This window comes from Lepisma saccharinum, chromosome 11, assembly GCF_977018435.1.
Source record: "Lepisma saccharinum chromosome 11, izLepSacc3.1, whole genome shotgun sequence".
NCBI classification, from domain to species: Eukaryota; Metazoa; Arthropoda; class Insecta; order Zygentoma; family Lepismatidae; genus Lepisma; species Lepisma saccharinum.
This window is the reverse complement of record NC_139239.1, coordinates 50,130,296-50,151,713: the sequence shown is the minus strand read 5'-3', so window position 1 is coordinate 50,151,713 and position 21,418 is coordinate 50,130,296. Positions and strand designations below refer to the sequence as shown.

Here is a 21,418-nt window from a genome sequence, read left to right as displayed (position 1 = left end):
TGACCTACACATATTTTACTTGGTTCTTCCGAACGTCTCAATATTGGCCAAAAGTTCAATCACTCATTTTCAAGGATTTTCGAGGAATATGACGCAGCGAAAGTCAATGGATTGGGGGTGAAAACCAGTACATGACATGTCGTAAATGGCGCAGTCGTAGATACCACGCTAAAAAAAAAGGGGGGATGACAATACGATTTGTACTGCTAAGTTATTGATTTTGCAAAGCATCGCTGAGACATTTCAAAAATTATAAAAGAGCAAAAACAACCCTTACCTGAAGAATAGAAAAACGATGACAAATGAAGCATCGGGGATCGGCATGGAACAAGGTGCCTTGGTATTCGTTGGGCAGCATAGCAAAGGGTTGATCTTCAGAAGTAATTTCCACAGAATGAACTTCACCTTGGTCTACCACATGTGGCACATCCGTGAAAATACACCCACATGCACAACACACACGCGTCTTGCAAGTAGAATTGCAACAAAACTGAGATATCACTTAGTGGAAACGGGGGAGAGAACTGGTGGTAAGAACTGTGGTATATCCCGTTTCAGCACAATGTAGATACTTGGGGACCATTGTCACGGTGCACCAGCAGCATCAAAACACTTTTGGCTCCAAAAGCTACGAAGTAGCAGCAATCCCTTGATCGACACGGTGCTTCCAACAATACTGAAGACTTTCACAACAGCTTCCAAGAACAACGTGGGCCTGCCACCCGCAGCGCATCAAAACAACGTAAGCGTGACGATCGCCAATCGCAAGAACACTGCTTCTGTAGTAGTTCAACAATAGCGCACCACTGAACCACTGAAAGAAATTCCTGCCTCGCCGCGTGCCAAAGTTAGCCGGCAAGACAACAAAACCTTGATGGATGCAGGCACGATGTTGCCCAAGAAAGAACTCCCGCGCGCCTGCGCACAGGAGGAGCATACCTGGGGAAGGTTGTTCTCACGACTTCGAACCCGACCGGCGGGGAATGGGACGGGGAGGTCGAGGACACGAAGGCAGGGGCCAGTGGGGTATCTGAGGTACACCCCCTTAGCTCCACAACCCCCCTCCTCCCACCGTCAGAGGGAGTAATCACACTAAATCATCCGACCCGTGCTCGACTTAGCATTTCCATCACGAAATCACCTTCCCTTCCACGGGTGCTTGTTTCATCTGCTGGTACGATCTTTTGAACGACCATTAATAAGGCCAGAGGGCACGTTCTCTGGCGTGATGTGTGCTGACCATTGCACGCTACGGGGAAGGGAAGGGGGAGGAACAAAATAGAAAAAAAAGAGGACTAGCATGGTTTCCTGCATACATCAATGCTCCTCCGTTATAACCTTCAGACGACAGTTTGCATGTTCGGATTTTGCAATAAAGAACTTGAACCAAAGAGAATTATAACCCCCTCAGAGTACTTACACCAAAGGTAGATAGCGTTCTTACATAACACCACCGAGTTTCGTGTCGGCTACGAGCATTTGCTTGTGGTGTTTTACGTCGCTTTTCTGCCACTTTTGCCTAATCGCGACGATGAGCACGATGTCAACCTCATACTCAAATGTCAACCTATCTTCCACGTACACCCTGGACTGCATTTTTTAGACTAACGAGGCTCTGGCGGCTGGACTTGCAGCCAATATAATCAATCCAATGTGGGCCTCGAGTTGCGTTTTTACCGTCTCATCTTACTACCATTCATCCCCGTTGTCGCAATTATCAAAAGTGACAGAAAAGCGACACAAAACAAAGTAAATCAATAAAAAATACCCACGCCCTGTCCGGGACTCGAAATTCTGGACTGCGGTGGCGAGATCAAAAGACGACAACCTAACGCGTTCTGCCATCTAGTTGCTGTTTTTAAGTCCACTTTATGCACAGTTAGGTTAGTCGGGACCTGACCTAAAAGTGGAATCCGAACCACTGTGTGCTTCCAGCAGATATGGATAGCCTATACGAAGACCAACTGCCTGGCTAATTGATATTAAAACAAATTAGATTGCGTCAACACTTGAGCTGTGTGCGCCCAAGTATGTGTGTAAAGTGGACCATCACTGCAAACCAATGCGGATTGATTGCCATCTCCGAACCGCTACGTTTAACTCGCATTCAACCAAGGAAGATGAAAACGTCAGATTGCTATAGCACGACCTATAAAAAAAATAAAGAAATCCCAACATGGTGCATCAGAGCAGCGCAGAAACATGCAAAAACCTTTACATTTTATTACAATATTTACTCACGAACGCATTTTCACATACCTATCGAATTCCACGCCCGCGAGGGAAGAGACCGCAAGTGCTTCCTCGTTCCGCATCACAGGGCTATCGCCTAACCACATTTTACTCTCAATTACCCCTAACGGTCTACTAAGCTCTACACAATGTCGAAGAAATCATTTCGAAGCAGAAGAAAGTATTCCCTTATCTTTATTTTTCAGCTATCGCTGTTCGACATTTCACTGAGTTTCTATTCCAACCAGGAAGATCAGGATTGAAACTGTATCAATCGATCAGTTTCTACAGTGACGCTTTCAGAAAGCAGACACATAACAGTCATAAAGGTATCGAATATGTTACAAAAAAAGGTATAAGCAAAATCTATAAACTCCGTCATAAGCAGTAATCTTCTAAATTAGCAAAAATATACTAAAAACAAAATAGATACCGCCTCTGAATAGAGAAGTAAAAAGACATTAAAAATTCCTACAAGGAACCACCTAAAAAGGGACTAAAAATACCTACAAGGAACCACCTAAAAAGGGACTAAAAATCCTTACAAGGAACCACCGAAAGGGACTAAAAATCCCTACAAGGAACCATCGAAAGGGACTAAAAATCTCTTCAGGGAACAATCGAATGGGACCAAAATTCTCTACAACAAACCATCGAAAGGTAGCAAAATTTCCTACAATAAATCGTTGAAGAACACCAAAACTACATATAACAAACCACTCAAGGGTAATAACAAAAAATGAAAACACTAGACCATCGGAGGACAATATGAAACTTGGAAACTAAGAACGAAAAGGGGCTAAAACCGACAATATCGAAAGTCAACGGGAACGGATATTAAAGAGAATTACTGAAATAAAACTTTCAAACTTATTTCAAACTCATTGCAGGGGAAACTCAGAGGTAAGTTACAAAATTAACCTGCGCGCGTATCTGTATTATTTAATTTTCTTTCCTAAGAAATTAGTGTTGCCCACGAGACGAGACTTTGGCCTGTCTCGTCTCGTGGAAATGCTGTCTCGTCTCGAAAATATACGTTTGTCTTATGACACATGGTCAATCTCGTCTCGTCTCGAATTTTTAAAAGCCTGTCCCGTCTCGTCCCGTGGGCAACACTATAAGAAATATAAATTCCAAATTATAAACCACGAAAGGATAACATTATTTTCCTTCTCAATACAAAACATGAAAATGTTTTGCGTTAAGTTCACAAATGAAAACTTTTGTTTTTGAAAAAGAGAAGAAACGAAGTTACGATAAATGAGATTTGTTTTAATACAGAAACAACGCTTGGAAATACGTTGCCAGGGCAAGTGGGGAACCTAATTTTAACATGAAATAAAGGTAAAAGCCAACCGCGCGAAGTTATCGCACTCTGCAACAGTAAACAACCCAAGATGCGTAACAATCAACGATGCACTCACGCTCCATAAATCGACGTCAAGAATCCGTGAAAGAACTACGTGACAGCAAATGTAAATAACGTTTCATGTTACTCGTTAGAAAGTAAGGTGAGGACTGGTTATTGGAAAAAAAGAAAAGAAAAAGCGGGGGGGGGGGAGAATAGGAATTTACAGATTATATCAACTTTCTCTTCGTCTGTCTTCATAAGAAGGCTTGGCTTTCTTCCGCATTGCTTTTGCCCTGCTTCTTTAATAAACCCGTTCAATTTGTTTCTCCAGCATCGTTGCCAAACTCTCAACGTGTCAAATGGACTGGATTTTTGTCTCCAGGGCCGTTCCTAGTGTTCGAAGTGAGGGGAAAGCAGGGGAATGCCATCCCCCAGTTCAAAAACAATTTCATAAAGCAACCCTCAGTTAGGATAAATTGCACAATCATCATCCGACCGATCTCCAGTATGGGCGTGTTCCTGTTGGGCGCCACAGAGGTGGTTAGTGGCAGTCTAACCAGGAGTTGTTGTGGTCGAAGACGTCCGAACGACAATCCTTACACAACTTCCTTCCTCATTACTTCTGCAATATAATTACTTGGGAGAAAGTGGGTGCATTTTCTACAACCTGTACCACGCAACTAGAAAAAATCATCATGGCATTTCCTGACAAGCACTAGTATATCTGGCTTGCAGTTTTTACCAGTCCCTTTCTTATCTTTACTTAATAAAACGATCGGATTCCTGAGTCCCAAAATGTCAATCGTGAGGACTCTAAAAGTAGCAAGCATATTTTTTTAAAAAAAAAAAATCCGACCTCAGCATCTCATCTGTATGCTCCGCGTGGTGCTTCCGATTGTTGACTGAATTATTTTCCTTCGCTTTTCTGCAACTTTTAGCTAATCGCAAATATGAAGATGAAAGCTAGGATAAAGTGATGAGAGGATAATCACAGACACACACACGAGTATACGACATACTAGTTTTCGATCCCTGAAGAACAGCAGAATTCAACTAGCAGGTATCACGAGGAAATCGCTATTGTTTGTCGCCAGGCAAGCTTTAAGATGGAATTCCTTATTATCGACCTTCTTTTTGAAAGATTGATTGATTGATTTGGTGTTTTTAAGTCCACTTTATGCACAATAAGGCTAATCGGGACTGGACCTGCAGTTTAAAGTGGGATCAGAAGTACTATGTGTCTCCACCTGGTATCGAAAACGGGACCCTTTGATTGAAAGAAAAAAGAAGGGAAACGAGTTGGAAAAGTTCCAAGTCGGCAAGGATTTTTAAAAAAATGTCAGGAACTTTGCAAACACCCTGTTAGTACATCCTGTTGATCGTTAACACGCGGGCGGAACAGCAAATGACTCAGTGAGGGCACTCCTGGTCAAGCTGATACGCTTGGAAACAATGCAAAGGACGAAGCAATTAGCTGACGATGCTACTGCTTGGCTGAACACATTATCCACCCCCCCAAGGGAGCAATGTCCGATGGAAGGAAACCTTTCTCCCTTTGCATTTACGATTTTTCGTTCTCCCATTGTTCCTGCCTTCGTTCTCTATGCAGATAAGGTACCAGCAACAGGGAAGTAGGGGAGGAAGCACATACGGTTTGGTTTTATCGGAAAATTCCTGTGGTTAGCGGTCGACCATTGTTCGGTGGTCAATCTAGTACAGGTATTGCATTCAGAATAACGTGACAGGTCATTCCGAAAAGGATAATGTCAACTCATGCATGCATTCACCATGAAAGGATGGACGGGCCCAGGCATAGGTGGCGACTTTGGAAGGGGGGCACTTTCGCCCCTCCCCCAACCCTTAGGAGGGCATAGTATTCTAACACCCTCGCAATATTCTCTGTTATATTTTCAATTGATAGAGAAAAGTACAGTACAATATATAAAAAAAATACTGTATGAGTCACCTTTCGCGAAATCATCTGTTCATTTAATAGATAATCCCAGTGAGGTTATTCATTCAATAGGTTGATTACATTGATTACATTGATTGATTGAATGAATTCTTGTTTTAACTCCACTTTATGCGCAGATAGGCTACCCCTGTGCCCGAACTACTGTGCAATGTACCTTCACCGGGTAACGAACCGGACCCCTTGATTACAAGACGATGACTTATTTGACATTATAATGATTCACTCACACACCTCAACACCCTTACACCCGCTCCCAAAACTTCCTGAACACCTTCTAAACATTTTCACAAAGGCCCAATTTATGGTCATTTTGGCTTTAAAATGAGCCTTACTCCTCTCTACATACAAATTTGCCCTGCAGTTGGAACACCTGTCGTGAAGTATGACAAACTGGTACAGTCAGTCAGGGACACTTCCGAGTTTTAACAATATTACTAACTTTCCATGGTATCCTCAAATTACAGCGGTATGTAAACTGAATAATTTACAATAACAGGCCAAATAAAACGTGGAATATCGATCACGGAACAGATTCCTCTAAATAGAATAGAGCACCGCCAAATTCTATGAGTTTCAAGATCATAACTAATACTACTCAAGCCAAATTAACAGTGATTATAATAGGGTATCTAATCCTAGTCTAAACATATCACCCTGATAGAATTAAACATAAAGAACGAACATATATTAAAAATTTCACCTGACAAATAAAATATAAACAACCAAAAATTAATTATTACTACAATTAAGCCAACAACTCTCCATTTATGCCCCCCGCCCCCTCGTCTGACCGCGGCAGCTGACACGAATTTGGCCGGGCAACATTACTAAAAGTTAAAATCCTGCTATCTAAATTATATCACACTAAACAAATCCACGCACTGCGCACCACCAAATTAACCCTCAACCACTAACCCCCAGAAATTAGCAGAATATTTTACCTCTCTTTAATAAATACATATGTGAAATTTAATTAATGAGATTTAAGCCAGAATAAAACTTTAATGTAAATTAAAAAGAGATGTGCATATTATTACATAAGATGAATTATATTAATTGTACACTCATCTCACATACAATTAGTACTTCCAGAGGGCTGCACAACGGCCAGAATCGCTTACTAGGCCCGCCTGGCTGGTCGGGCGGGCGAGTAAAACTATATACCTGGGTTTTGACCCGTCAGGCATCGAAAGCCCACGGGTAACTGGAAGGCCTTGCAAGACGAAGCTCGGTATCTTCAGCGAACGCTCTTTCCGGTTTTGAACATTCTCCAGATACATGAGTCACGCAGTCACCGTTGCCAACTTTTAGATTCTAAACTGATCTAGGAGCACTTAAAATGTTCGTCACTTTTATTCCTTGGTAGAAAACATTTGTATCACTCACACCCAGTGGCGGCGGTTGGGTTCCAAAACTAAAGGGTTAAGGTGCCAAGTGGAGGGGGGGGAGCAAGGACAGTTTAATTTCCCTTGATACATGAGATTAGCGTGGTGCAAAAGTGTCAAAACGTCGGGAGGGAGGCGGGGTGTAAGGGGTGACCTTCCACGTAGTACACCCAAATGTCAACCTCACTTCCACGTTAGTGCACCCTGGACTTAAGACTAACGAGGCTCTGGCGACTGGCCCCATGGCCAGTATAATTTTGTTTGTATTGTCCTGTTCTTTTGTCCTTATGTGTGCTGAGTGCCCCTTTACAGCCTCAGCTTTTAACAGAAGTCAGAACATTTTAAATTTTTTAGTTATGCAACGATAGAGTTGTTATTTGTAGAGGTAAGGGGCTGGCCCCCGTATACTGTGACGGGAGCAAAATAGCCTAAGTGCTGACGCTCCCAAAATTTTAAATTCAAATTCTAGTCAAATTCTAGTCGGGAGGGAGGCAACTGCACTCTCTCGGTCCCGCCCCTAATTGCCGCCACTGCTGACACCTGTAAAGGAGTACGAACTATAAGTTTGGCAAAAAGTGCTATAGTCTATATTTTGGAAGTTTGTTTTACTGGTGGTTGTTCTACATTATACTTTTTGGGGGGTGCTCCGCTATGGGCCAGTGGTAGTGTCGTCGCCTTGTAATCAAGGGGTCCCGGGTTCGATACCCAGTGGAGGCACATGTTGTTTCGGATCCCACTTTAAACTATAGGTCCAGTCCCGATTAGCCTTATTGTGCATAAATTGACCAAATAAATGAATCAATCAAACAAACAGATTTTCTCTCAGATGTAATTTTGCCAATTCAATATCCGAATTAGTTGCTCAAGATCCCCCTCCCCCTGAACACTAAGGCACGATGTTCCATAAAATGGAACATGAAATCCGAATTTGCATTATAAAAGGTTTTTGAATATTGTCAATCGTCGTTCGCTCGTATCAACCTCATGGGACACGAGGCCCCTACATGCGCAAGGCCCAGGGTGGTCGCCCACTTCACCCACCCCTTGCTACGCCAATGATTATACAACCTCAAGGCACCTGCACCTAGCAGAAATTCAAATATTTCCATGCGTAGTGAAATATAATGGCCGTTGGCAACACTGACAGCAGTGCTCGCGTCTACTTGCAACAACTACATCGAGTCTCACGGGTCTTCCTAAGACCCGGGTAATAGAAAAGCCTGGCAGGCATCGATGCCTGTGCACAACTGTGACGTGAAGCTCGCTTGCGCGATGTCGAACACCTGGGCTTGACGTGCGTGTTGCATACTATTGTAGGCGCGCCTCTTCGCCGACGGGTTTTTTCCGGGTCTTGTGCAGGTCTCTAAGTACTTCCGCAGTTTGTTTCTTTATACAGCATATTGGCAGAACTTAGAAGTGTATCAATATGAGTTGTATAAAACAAAACACAGTACTAACTTCGTTGACCCTGTACAGTGGGATCCATGAGTATTACCGTGCAAATTGTCCATCAGCATGTTCGTGCACTTCATTTGATCCAATAAGAGCTTCAAGAATTAAGAGAAAACTCAAAACAAGCTGTTGACAACTTCTGCACCAGCACACATAAGAATCCATCGCTTAAAAACACACAGGATGTAAGAGAAAAATTAATGAAAATAGTCATGGACAATTTGCACGGTAATACTCATGGATCCCACTGTACAAGTGCAGTTTTAAAAATCTCCAAATTTGGTGACGTTTAACTATAATTAATAACGATGGTATGTATCTAGCTAAAAATTCCACTAAAATTCATGAATATTTTTATCCTATTAGCAACAGAACAAAACTTGATTGTAACAGTGGCAGTACCGAAGGGGGAACAAAAGGTGTGCATGCCCACCGCTCAAACAGTCAATCCCCTTTCAGCAAACAAATACAAAGCAATACTCTTTAGAGCCCAAACATAACGCTTTTGTATTTAGATGTGTACTCAATGTGTCTACCTCCTGGAAAATATTCGCACTAATTTTTTTTTTCTGGCGCCATCGCCGTAATGTCACAGAAGTAAGTTAATCCAGTGAAAAATAAAGGAAAGCAAAATCTCTTCGTGGCATCGATCTGTGTGTCCTAGTGTAACACCAGCAGGACGGCCGAGTGTCTGTCGCCTGCTTCCTTGCCGACAGCAAGTACAAGGGGCCACCAGGCGCCGTATCCATCAACACTGGACACGTAGCACGATGTGCTTGCGTGTTAAATCCCCCCGGCACGCGAGCTACAAAACAGAAAATTTTTATGGATTTAAAACTTCCTTGTCTGCTGCGTAAAAAGAACCACGAATTGTTATTGCTGGGCTCTTTCGTTCTAGCGATTCAAGGCTTTTAGTTCCCCACCTCCGAAAGACAAGAGCTCTTTCAGTGCGAAAAATAGATTTGTCTCGACAACCCATTGTGGCAGCACTTATACAGGGTTTAATTACCCTAAAAGATAGGAGTAAACCAGGGTTATTTTTTTCTGGTAACAATAACAGCCACGTAGCTAGCTAGTGTTTTGGAATTTATCTTATTTTCAAATCTGTTGGGTTGAGCGCATTTCTGTTGCAACGTTAATAGTTCTTTAAAAGCAAGCTTTAAGAGTTATGGCTGCATTAGTATTTCAATGGGACTTCCTGTACGAAATAGGAAATACAGGGAGGACAGTTTCTAAAACTGAGTAGAAAGTGAAGAAGTAGGGAGGAACATGTTACAATATGTGAGATTACTAGGGTTAGAATTGTTATGGCTTAAAAATCGCCAAAATAAGCAAAATAAAAAATGCTCTTATGAACAAACATTAAAAAAAAACTATGCACTATAATTTGAAATATATGCCCTTACGACTGAACTGTTTCAAACATCAATATTTAACATGCTATTTTTAGCTCAACTTATGAGTCCTACCTAAATTGCAATGTACAGTCACCGGCAATAAAAATGGGACACTTAGATCCTGAAATACTCGTTTGCCTGGAAGGCGTTGTGTGTTGCCTAAATCTACGGGGCTGGTAGAAGTTGCCATTAGACATGATCTATTATAATCCCTTTATCGCCGTAGAGTTAGGTAACACACACAACACCTTGCACACACACAACATCCCATTTTTATTGCCGGTGACTGTACAATGAACACTTTCTGTAAATTTTCAAATAAAAGTGATTGCCTATTGTCGCCAGCAAAGCCTTGTACTGAAAAAAACAACTTCTTCCTACTTCGGCTGGCTCAAGAGGAGCATATTTAAAGTATGAAGTAAACAATATCATTCAGCTCAAGTTCTGTAGTATCTGGAGAAATGTTTTTCCCAATAATATTTTTTCAATACGGCACAATGTATGATGCACTTTATTTTTTTCTCCAAAACTTTACTCAATTTTGTTGGGACTTGTCCCACTTCACCACAAGCACCATATAAGTTGTTCACAGTTTTATTCACAATTTCTATCTGGTCCACTAGTGGTACTCCTGATTGTTCCAAAGCAGCTATAGCAGCAGGAAGAAATTCAAATTTTCTTTTCACCATTTTTCAGGAAATAAACTCTGATATATAATTGTAAAAAATTCAACAACGGGTGGGCGCCTGACTGCCACGTGGGAGACCCGGGTTCGATTCCTGGGGTGGATGATCTAAGGTTGTAATGTTTCCTGTCTTTTCCCAGAATAAAGCGGCTCCGGGGCTCACCCAGCCTCAAATCAATGAGTACCCGGGGGCAACTCTTGGGGGTAAAGGTGGCCGGAGCGTTGTGCTCAATACATCACTTCCAAAATGGCAGACATCAAGAATGTGTGAAGCCCTACACCCACTTCCCCTAAATGTACCTTCACGGCACGGTGCTGTATGCACGGGAAACTTTACCTTACCTACTGCTTTGTGTGATGCAATACTATAATCTGTCCCAGCTATCTGTGGAGCAGGCGAACAAGAACAAGTCTCTCGCCAAGTAGAGACAGCTTCACCAATGAACAGCGAGAGGAACGGGATTGCATAATGGGGGGAATGGAGTTACCGGATTTCCTTGCAGCGCTCTTGCACACTCGATTTCCCTGCCTTCTTTGCAGCTATGTACATCCCTGCTCCACAGTTAGCCGGGACAGGGTATAGCTCCAATGGTTAACCAGTGTGATAGAGAAACGGATAGAAATCTCTTTGATTCCTGAAAGAATTTCAACTGTTCTGAAGGTCTGTCTAATTTCTTTCCAGATACCGTCACGGAAACAGTCCAGTCAAGCTCTGAGCTTCCCCTTGCCTCCTTCACACCCCTGGCCCTCCAAGGTTGCCACACTTCTTCTAAGCTGCTCCGTCGACACTTCGCGCGTTGTATGTATGCAGTTGAGGTCGTCGGTTGAAATTGTTGCTCACTGGCAACACTGTAGGTGGGCGGCGTGACCTTGACTGAACTGTTATCGTGGCGAGTGCTCTAATAAAATGTTCACAGAGATAAGGTGGTGGGAATCAAATATATGAAAAAGGTGTGTGCAAAGGTTGGAAGAAGCGATAAATTTTACGATTTTACATTGCTGGTATTTGAAAACCGCGCGTGCGCAGTTCCAAACAAATCACGGCACAAAGCTAAAATGGTCGCTACCTGAAAACCTCCGCTGGGCAAGCCACATTTTCCCCTCCACTGAGACTCCTGCTTGGAGTCGTCTTCCTTTCCCAAGTTGGCAGCAATTACCTTACATTTCGTCCCTCCCTCGTACAATTAAAACGCAGATAGCATGACTGCGGTCATTATTCTCACCCGCAACGGAAGCTGGGACCTGTTGGACACGCGAATCGCCTCTCCCTCGCGACCTTGGCTGCGTAACATGCTTCTCTGGGTTCGAATCCAAGGTCAAGGCGCGGGGCCCCAGACAGGATGGAGTCTGGTGGAGGCGGTTATTAATTTTTTGCTTCACTGGCCACGACCTCCAAAGGAGTGCTGCTGTGGCAAATATAGCAATACCATTATTAAGGGGAAGAGACACAATTTCGCATAAATTGCATGTATTTAAATACCATGTAAATGCACAAGTCGAATACCAGCAAATCAATATGTCTAATGCATTACGGGGACCTTAAAGGTGGAATCTGGCGCCTGGCAGTTTTGGATATTTTCAAAATTCGGTCCACATCATATTCTTTGAGCCAAGGAAGCAATATTAATGGGATTGTTAGGGCATCAATTGGGCTACAATTCGGCTATAAAAACCTTTGAAAATAGCGTGGTTTGGGTTATAGGGAGCACGCCACCAATTTTTCTGATCACGATAACTGCCGTCAATTTGGAGCTCTTCAGCAGAAAATCCTAAGGCTGCGATGGACCATTGGCAGACGCCAGCCAGGCCTTTTTTCGAAAATTCCTCACCTTTCGAAACCCTGCTATGATATTCCAAATTCTGGGGGGGGGGGGAATAATAAAATAAATAAAAAATCTTATGTAACATTCACGTGAATTTTTGTATGGCTTGCTTTGGCTGTTCCGTTATGCGCGGCCTTGTTTCACAGAATCCTGGGACAGTATTATGTATATCATACAATGACTTTTCCAATATATTGAAGACCACCAGCGTTGCATTTAAAGGATTCGGCCAACATAAAACTAACTAAAACTTAAATAAATTAAACTAACAAGCATGTTTGAAAATTTAGAGTTTCTTGGGATAAAAATAATAAATTACACAAAGTAGCCACACAAGTAATACAAATACATACAGACCCTCTATTTTCTCGTATTTAAACAAACCTCCCTCTAACTCCCGGGAGCTAAACTCCCGAATTACCACAATACTTTTTCAATAGTTGGCACACTAAACTGGCATAAAACATCCCAGACCAAATTGCTGCTGGAAACCAGATTTGTTCCCAATAGACAAACTCAAGTTAGATAATGTTCGAATCTTATTGAAATACTTACCTCATTGAAAATGTATAAATAATTAAACTGAGTAACCAACTAACAGTAACTTAATGTGTGTTCGTTGTATTTCATTCATGTAATTATTATAACTATTTAGTGTGATCATATTCTTTGTGTCATATCATTCTGCAATATTAATTATAATTTTATCTATTTAAACTCAGATGTTAATATCTTATAGAAAATGTACGTAAATAACATACACCCTTAATATTAAAAACATATATAATATCAATTTACAAATGCCATAAAACAATAAATAGGACTTGTTCTGGTCAGCAGAATGGTCTGGACAATCTTGGAGAAAAAAGAGAGATATAATAACTAAATAATATATCTATGTAACTGAATTATCTATTCTTATTATATATATATATATTCCTTTGTTTGATGTACATGTTAATTGTATGTTATAAATAAAAAAAACAATAAAGAAAGGAAAACAAAGCGGGGGGGGGACCGATAAATTCAGAGCAAAAGACGTCCTGGTATATTTAAAGGCACCAGGACTTAAGCGCATACCCTCGAATGTAGGCGGGTGGAGGCGGGTTGCTTCGGGGGTCCCCCTCTTTATTTTTTCTATCGTTTCACATGTAATATTAATTAATAACAAAATTAATTAATTGTTGTGTAAATTATATTGATATAAACGTGTATGTATTCAAAATGCTTAGAATAAATAAAGATTATGTTAAATATTGTATTATTATGCGTGGCGAACCGGCAGCTATGGCCAATTAGTCTGTGCATAACAACGATGTTGGACTATGTTATGTCTATCTTAATATGTTTTGTAAATTCGCCTCGTTACAAGTTAAAATATATTTATTATTCACTTTGACATGTGTATTTTTGTTTATGTCATGAAGATTGAGGCGGGGAATGTAGTAATGTATTGTGAAATTTAATAATTTCATGTTCAAGATAACTGTCGAAAATCTCAATCATTTGTCAGAGTTTTAAGTCCACTTTATGAATAGGTTAACCAGGAATGGAACTACAGTTTAAAGCGCAATTCCAACCACAATGTGCCTCCACCGAGGATCGAACTGAGGACCCCTGATTACAAGCGTTACCTCTACGCCAACGTGAAGACAATTTAAAATTGCTATGGCTCCACCATGCTTGAATGACTAATCTATTTCCATTCAGTAAAATCAGTCCTTATAATCTACTTTAACAAAAGCTTTGGAATAGGCACTTGGCACTGTTGAGGAGTAGTAGAGATACACAGGTATATAAGGTAAATAATGTTTTTACCATGTTTTCATGTTTTTACACAGTTTTCAAATGATACTGTGAAAAGAGTTACTGCAGGGGTTTATTTTCGTATAAAAAGAGTAAAAATGAATGAAATAAGGAAATACTTGTAATTAAATATTATTTTTACTTTATTTCTGAACAATTTACGTAGGTTCAGAAAGCTTGTTTTCTGTGGGGGGAGAAATCAGCTAGAGAATGCTGTAACAAGCAAGTTACAAGCACGAAACAATTATAACAACAGTGTTATCTCGAAATAGAAGACACACAATGATCAATTTCACCCTTGGTTACCTCAATGGCTCTATGCAAATTTCTTGACAGATACGATTTACCATTATTTTTAACGGCATATTCATGACACTTTTGATAGCCGCGGTTTTCAGGTTGGTATAACGTCTGACTGCTACGGGGAAGACCTTGGTTCGATTCCTGTAGTGGTGGGAATCTTTTCCAGCGATGACCCTGATGGAGTGACACTGATGTTCACACAGCTTCTAATAAATGAGTACGGGAGAGGAGTGTATAGGCGGCCGGAACGTGGTGCTGATCACATCGCCTCCACAAATGCCCCTGCATCTACATCCACTACCATAGGCCTTTACGGCAGGCACGTATCTAGAAGTATATTTCGGGGGGGGCGAATCAAATGTCTCAGAAATAATAATAATATCAATGTTTCAATTTAAATTAAATTAATATTAATTAAAATATGTAAATTAATTAATATATTGTATTTTTATTATCATATGAGCCGGTCCCCGTTGCGGAGTGGTTAGCACATCGCGCTACGACGCAAGAGGTCCCGGGTTCGAATCCCGGCCTGAGCATGGGTGTTTGTGAGTGTCCATTCATCAATTTCATCATATCATCACTCATCTCCATCTTAGCAAATTATCCAAAAGTGGCACAAAAAGCGAAGTAAAATAAAGCAAATCAATCCAATTATTATTATATGAATAGGTAAAAATACGAATAATATATATATATATATATATATATATATATATATATATAAAACAGCATTATCTAGCTTGCGCGTACTTAAGATCGCCAAAGTGTGCATAGAAACAAGTATCCTGGCAAGTAAATTATTGTCAAATAGCTAAGAATTGAATATTTATGGAATAATAAAAAAGGGTGTTAGATCCAGTTGAGGAAAAGTAAAGTTCCTGATTATATTTTATGCACATATCATGAGTAGTGGTGTGCATAAAACTTCTTTGGTAGCTTCTTTCCTTCAGAGCCTCATAATCCCAAAATAATCCTTGCTTCCCCAAAAGTTTAGAGGAAATAAATAACTATTGATTATACAGGGAGTCCATGAAGTCCTGCAAAAAACTAAAACTCTATAACTTTTTAGCTGTTGCGTTTAACAATACACATTTTTTGGGTGGAAGTTTAAAGTTTTGTTCTGGCCACACTGCTCAGTGACGCTTGCACTGGTAATCACGTGATCATGTGACTTAAGATGGCATCCATCCAGGAAAAGGCACAGTGTGTTCTGTGGTTTGGAGAGTTAAAAATCTTGTGTTTCAGTGCAGAGAAAGTTCCAGACAACATATGGGAAACCACCCCCAGCAAATTCAAGTATCAAGAGATGATATGAAAAGTTCAAGGCAACGGGAAGTGTGTCAGATTTGCCACGTACTGGAAGGCCAGGATCGAGTGACGATGTGATTCAGTCAGTGCAGGACAGCGTGCATCGGAGTCCAATGAAATCGCTGAAACGAAGATCACTGGAACTGGGAATACCGAAGTCAACATTACACAAGATCGTACGCAAGAAGGTGAAGGACCGGCCCTACAAGTTAAAATTTGTACACGATCTGAAAGACGAAGACTGAGACATGAGAATGTTGTCTTGTGGGTTAATGCTTACCCGTTTACAAGGTGATGGTGACCTTCTGTCTCGGATTCTGTTCTCAGATGAGGCCACATTTCATGCGTCGGGAAAAGTGAACAGGCACAATTGCCGAATTTGGGGGGTTGAAAATCCACACGAGTTTGAAGTGCAAACTCGGGGTAGTCCGAAAGTGAATGTGTGGTGTGCGATTTCAATGGACCACATCATTGGTCCATTTTTCTTCGAGGAAGACACGGTAAATGGCAACAACTATCTGAACATGCTACAGACATTCCTTGTGCCAGAACTTAATAGGTTAGGCATCATCAATGACGTCCACATGCAACAAGATGGGGCGCCGCAGCATTTTGCCCTTGAAGTTCGGCAGTTTCTTAACGAACAATTTCAAGGTAGATGGATTGGCCGAAGAGGGCCCACACCTTGGCCTGCAAGATCACCAGACTTGCCACCTTGCGATAATTGGTTGTGTGGACATGTAAAGACCGAGGTGTATTCACAGAAACCAGCTAATCTGGATGACCTAAAAGAAAAAATAAGAGATGTGATTCTGAATATCCCAGGAGAGCACCGTCAGCACGTAATTCTCGGTTTCACAAAAAGACTGCAACAGTGTTTGGACGTGAATGGTGCACAATTGGAGGTTTGGCGATGAACCTAACAAGCAGGAAATAAACTTTGAACCTTGCTGTAAGTACACACAAAATATTTTGTTAATAAACTTAATAGTTTTCAAGTTATAGAGTTTTAGTTTTTTGCAGGACTTTATGGACTCCCTGTACAATAAATGTTTGAATAAGCACAAGGAGGTCCGGTTCCACTCCCCTAAATACACCTTTGCTTTCTGGCACGTTGCAATGTGCAAAGGGGTAGCTTTAGTCTTCCTTTTGTTTACTTTACTCATCATGCCTGTAATTTTAAGTAAACAGTGGTATAACATCAATAAATTAAATGGTAGGAGACAGACTAACGTTTGGAAGCATATGGACAACGACATAATACACCAGAGATTTTCCTTTCCAAACTGGAAATAACAGAAATGAAAAATAACTATAGTTACGTAAGTGGTGCGTTCGACTGTCGCACAACACGCGCACACTAGCAAAGAAGCCTCTATTTAATTAACTTTAAGTGTTTCCTGTGTCTTTCTGTTCGCTAAGACTCCCGACATTCCAAACTTCTTTATAACTCCCTCCCCTTTCCAGCAGTTTCCCGTCGCCTCTGGAGAAAAAGTAATTAAGCCCCGCTGGAAGTTGCTGGAAATGCATCAGGCCTGGACGTCTTTTTACGAGGCCGATACTTCCAGGGTCTTCCCTAAATTCTTGGTTTTACTTCCTGTTGAAGTTGGCGTCTTATTTGTCCACGACGAGTGTAATAATATCAAGAGGGACAAACACACAGTTCTCAGGGTAGTCTTGCGTTGCGTATTATTACAGTTAGTGTAACCGCGGTGGATGGTTACAATGAAATAAACAGTGGCGTAGAATGGGTTGTTAAAATTTATCCACACAATGCTTATCCAAATCCCTTCGCCTCCCTCCGACTTCTGCCTTAATTCATTTGACAAGAGCAAGAGGTCATCCTATAAACCAGTGGCACAGGAACGTTTATATGTATATATATGTGTCTGTGTATGTGGTACGAAGTCCACATAAAAGTCTTATATAAAGTCCCACATCGTGGTCGTGCGGTCAAAAGTTTAAAGCTTGACACCCAATTACACGCAGAGAAACGCGCCAGCAGAACTTCTGTTGTCTGCTTCTACTGAAGTCAAATGGTGTAACGCCCACTACAGGAAAACGAGCGGAATTTCCGTGCCAGAAGTCCGCCGGATATCTTAAATATTATCGCCCACTGACATGCCTGAAACGCTTCTGTTGCCGCGTTTCTCTGCGTCTCAGTGGGCGTTAGGCTTCAAGCGCAAGCCTCGGGCTCGGTTTACGGGACGCGCACAGGTTCGAGTCTCCTAGGGGAAGCGTAACAAATTTTCTCCTGAGATTTCGGCCTGTTTATGGGACCAATGGCCACCCACCATTGTGAGGAAATTAGGTAGCTACGAATGAGTAGCGTAAGTAGTTCATAGAAAGCCTACGACGACTGCAGGGTTCCTCGTGATGACCACACGTCACCCCGTAACTGGTTGGATGATTTCCCACCTCTCGGAGAGTGAGGCTGGGAGTCGGTAGGTAGGTACTAGCCCTTGGGAGCTGTTACGCCAGGGGTTAATAATATAAGATACTTGTTTCCAATTTGGTTGTTCCGCGAAGGGCCATGAGCGCTTTTACGCGAAATTGTACAGTCAGAGGCAAGAAAAATGAGATATCTATATTCTGAAATACTCGCTTCCCTGCAATGCGCATTGCCTAACTCTACGGCAATGAGAGAAAAGATTCTATTGAAGTTCGCTCATCACTGTAGAGTTAGGAAACGCGCATTGCAGGGAAGAGAGAATATCAAGTTAGAAGTGTCCACCTTTTATTGCTGGTGACTGTACTTCATCCACTTAGCATGTCCTTGTAGAATTTCATTAAAAATCTTCAGATACGTTACTGTCTCATTCTTGAAGAAAAGGGTTGATGGAATTAAATTTGGTGAAATCTCATTACACCCGTACAATATGCCCCGGGGTGTATTTCGCATTCGGTCTTAATAATATGGTGGATACCTTTGGAGAATTTCAAATTTCGTTTCTTCTATCCATGCAATTCCTCTTGTTCCTTTGTGTTGGTTCTTTCTCCAGCTGCGATGAAATTTCATTATACTTTTCGAAACCCTTCGTGCAATTCATGATCCTACTCCTCGCACACTTGGTTGCATAAAACATTCATTTCCTTTGGCTCGAAACGAGAAATGAAAAGTGAGTTGTAATCTACCTTTTCCCCGCTTACGTCATCATGGTGAGTGCCGATGGATTAACTTTTGATGGATGCACACGAGGTCGAATTGGATGGTGCCGCTGCCGGAGGGAAAGGAAGAAATAGCACTTTCAGCGCAAAACTTAGCGAGTTCCATCCTATTATATACACGTTCCTGTATTGCACGGAAGTAATACAGGTTGTCTACGCGTCAAGGGGTCATACAACTGTTAAGATTGATTAGGACATTACCAAATTTGTTGCTGAAACGTTAGGTTCCGCACCTAAAATAGCTGGCAATTTCCACGATCTCTTCTTTCGGCTATTTTACACCGCTGATTTACCGCATGCCTAATCACGACGATGAGAATGAACAGATGGTCAGGCGATGGGACATATAACCGACGCGCTAGCTACGTTAACGACCGGTTGGCTTTGAAGTCCACGGAGCGCGCCCACCAGCTGCAACAATCACATTCAACGAATAGTGTTGCCACATATACTCTACGCCACCTTGTCCCTCCGCGCACAAGAACCTTCCCACTGTCTCCACATTGAAGTTTCAAAGTACGGCAACAGCGTATCCGCAGTCATGTGACTTGAGACTCCACGTGGAGTAGACGAGCAGAATGACAGCTGCGCCCATTGGCTGAAGGTTGAGTGTGATTGGACGAAAACAACTCGCCCGCTGTTTATCGCCACCCACGTTCGTGGCGGCGGCTTTCATTAATTCTTCGACGTTAATGACGTAAAAGTGTGGACTATACACAATGTCATGCTTTCCCAAGGGTTCGAACCTGAAACGTCATTGTGTGTTACTTTGACCAATGCGCGATGCAAGAGGACGCCGTGGTCTATCGGACAGCATAACGCGCTGGGGGTTACGTGCCTTAGAGCAGAATTCAAATTGACAGTCTTGCATTTCACATATAATCTTATCAATTGAGTATTAAATTTCATAGTCATTTTATTATTTAGAAGAACTGAATAGGTACAGTCAGCGGCAATAAAAACGGGACAACAAGATTCTGAAATAGTCGCTAGAAGTTCACATTCAAAATTTGTTATTAAAATTCACTCATCGCGGTAGTTAGGCAACACACATAACGCCTTTCAGGGAAGCTAGTATTGCAGGATACAGGTGCCCCATTTGTATTGACGGTGACTGTACATAAAATCATGAAATACAAAAAATAAATATAAAAATGCAGAAAAGAAAACCAGCATAAAGTACGAATAATTTTTCCCTGAAAGTATCGTGTGCCATCGCAATTTCAAATGAGAATTTCAGAAACAATAGCTATGAAAGAAAGCTGACGAAACATAACATATCGTGGGAAACACATCTTAGCCCGCTATTTCTTCTTTTCAAGAGGTCATCGCATTTCCCCATGCTGCCCCAACATAGAATTTTCTATTTCTCTTGGAATTGAACAAGGTACGGCTCCCGGCAATGAGAAGGTGGTAACCATGGAAGCCTGCAGAAAATTTCCCAAGAGGGAGTTCAAAAAAATAAAGAGAAATATGTTCGTTCTGATGTGGGTTATGTAATCGTCACATTTGCTAGCCAACGTAAAATAAAAATGTTTCGAGAGAAGTAGATAGAGAAAAAAGGAGAAAGAATGTAAACTCAAGAGGAAGACAGAAAGAAACCTAAGAGGATAGAAGAGGGAAAGAAAGCCCAAGACACAAAGAGAGAAGAAAGAAAACTCATACGAGGGGATGGAGAGATAGAGAGAAAGAAAATTGAAGTGGGAAAAAATCTCGAGAGAAAAGAAAGCTCCAGAGAGAGACGAAAAGAAAGAAAGAAAACTCCTCAAAGAGAGAGACGGAGAAAGGAAAACTCCAGAGAGAGAGAGAGAGAGAGAGAGAAAGAGAGAAAACTTCAAAGAGGGAAAGAGAGAGAGAGAGAAAACTTCAAAGAGGGAGAGAGAGCGATAGAGAAAAAACTTCAAAGAGGGAGAGAGAGATAGAGAGAGAAAACTTAAAAGAGGAAGAGAAAAAGAGAGAGAGAGAAAACTTCAAAGAGGGAGAGAAAGAGAGAGAGAAAACTTCAAAGAGGGAGAGAAAGAGAGAGAGAGAGAAAAAACTTCAAAGAGGGAGAGAAAGAGAGAGAGAAAACTTCCAAGATGGAGAGAAAGAGAGAGAAAACTTCAAAGAGGGAGAGAAAGAGAGAGAGAGAAAAAAACTTCAAAGATGGAGAGAAAGAGAAAGAGAGAGAGATAGAAAACTACAAAGAGGGAGAGAAAGAGAGAGAGAGAGAGAAGCATAACGGAAATAAATAGACAAAGGAAAGGAAACTAGATGGAAAGTGAGGAGGGATAAAGAAGTCAGGAAGAGAAAATATAAACAACAAAGAAGAAAACAAGACAGATGACGGAAGAGAAAATTTAGTAAAAGAAATCAAACAATAAAGTGAATAAACATGTATTCTAAGACATAGGAAGGTAGGCGAAAATGTAGAGAAAGAAAAACAGAAAAGCAAAAGTGAAGAAAAGATATATTAACTTTTCGTTCGTTATTTTTCTATGTGGGTTGGGTGATCAAGTTTGGCCCTTTTGGGGTCGTGATGGTAATCTCT

At 41.4% G+C, this 21,418-nt stretch overlaps 1 protein-coding gene across 4 annotated transcripts in view; it reads right to left on the bottom strand.

Moving 5' to 3' along the window:
* The window catches only part of LOC145994793 (ras-GEF domain-containing family member 1B), an 802,930-nt gene that overhangs the window by 326,497 nt on the left and 455,015 nt on the right, over positions 1-21,418 (bottom strand). Inside the window, exon 1 of one of the 4 annotated variants that reach the window (XM_083131082.1) lies at positions 278-1,053. The exons of the other annotated variants lie outside the window; for them this stretch is intronic. Within the exon in view, the coding sequence (XP_082987208.1) occupies positions 278-358 (81 nt within the window). The 5' untranslated portion in view covers positions 359-1,053. Of the gene's footprint in view, positions 1-277; positions 1,054-21,418 lie in introns of those variants that run through there. 4 annotated transcript variants of the gene reach the window in all.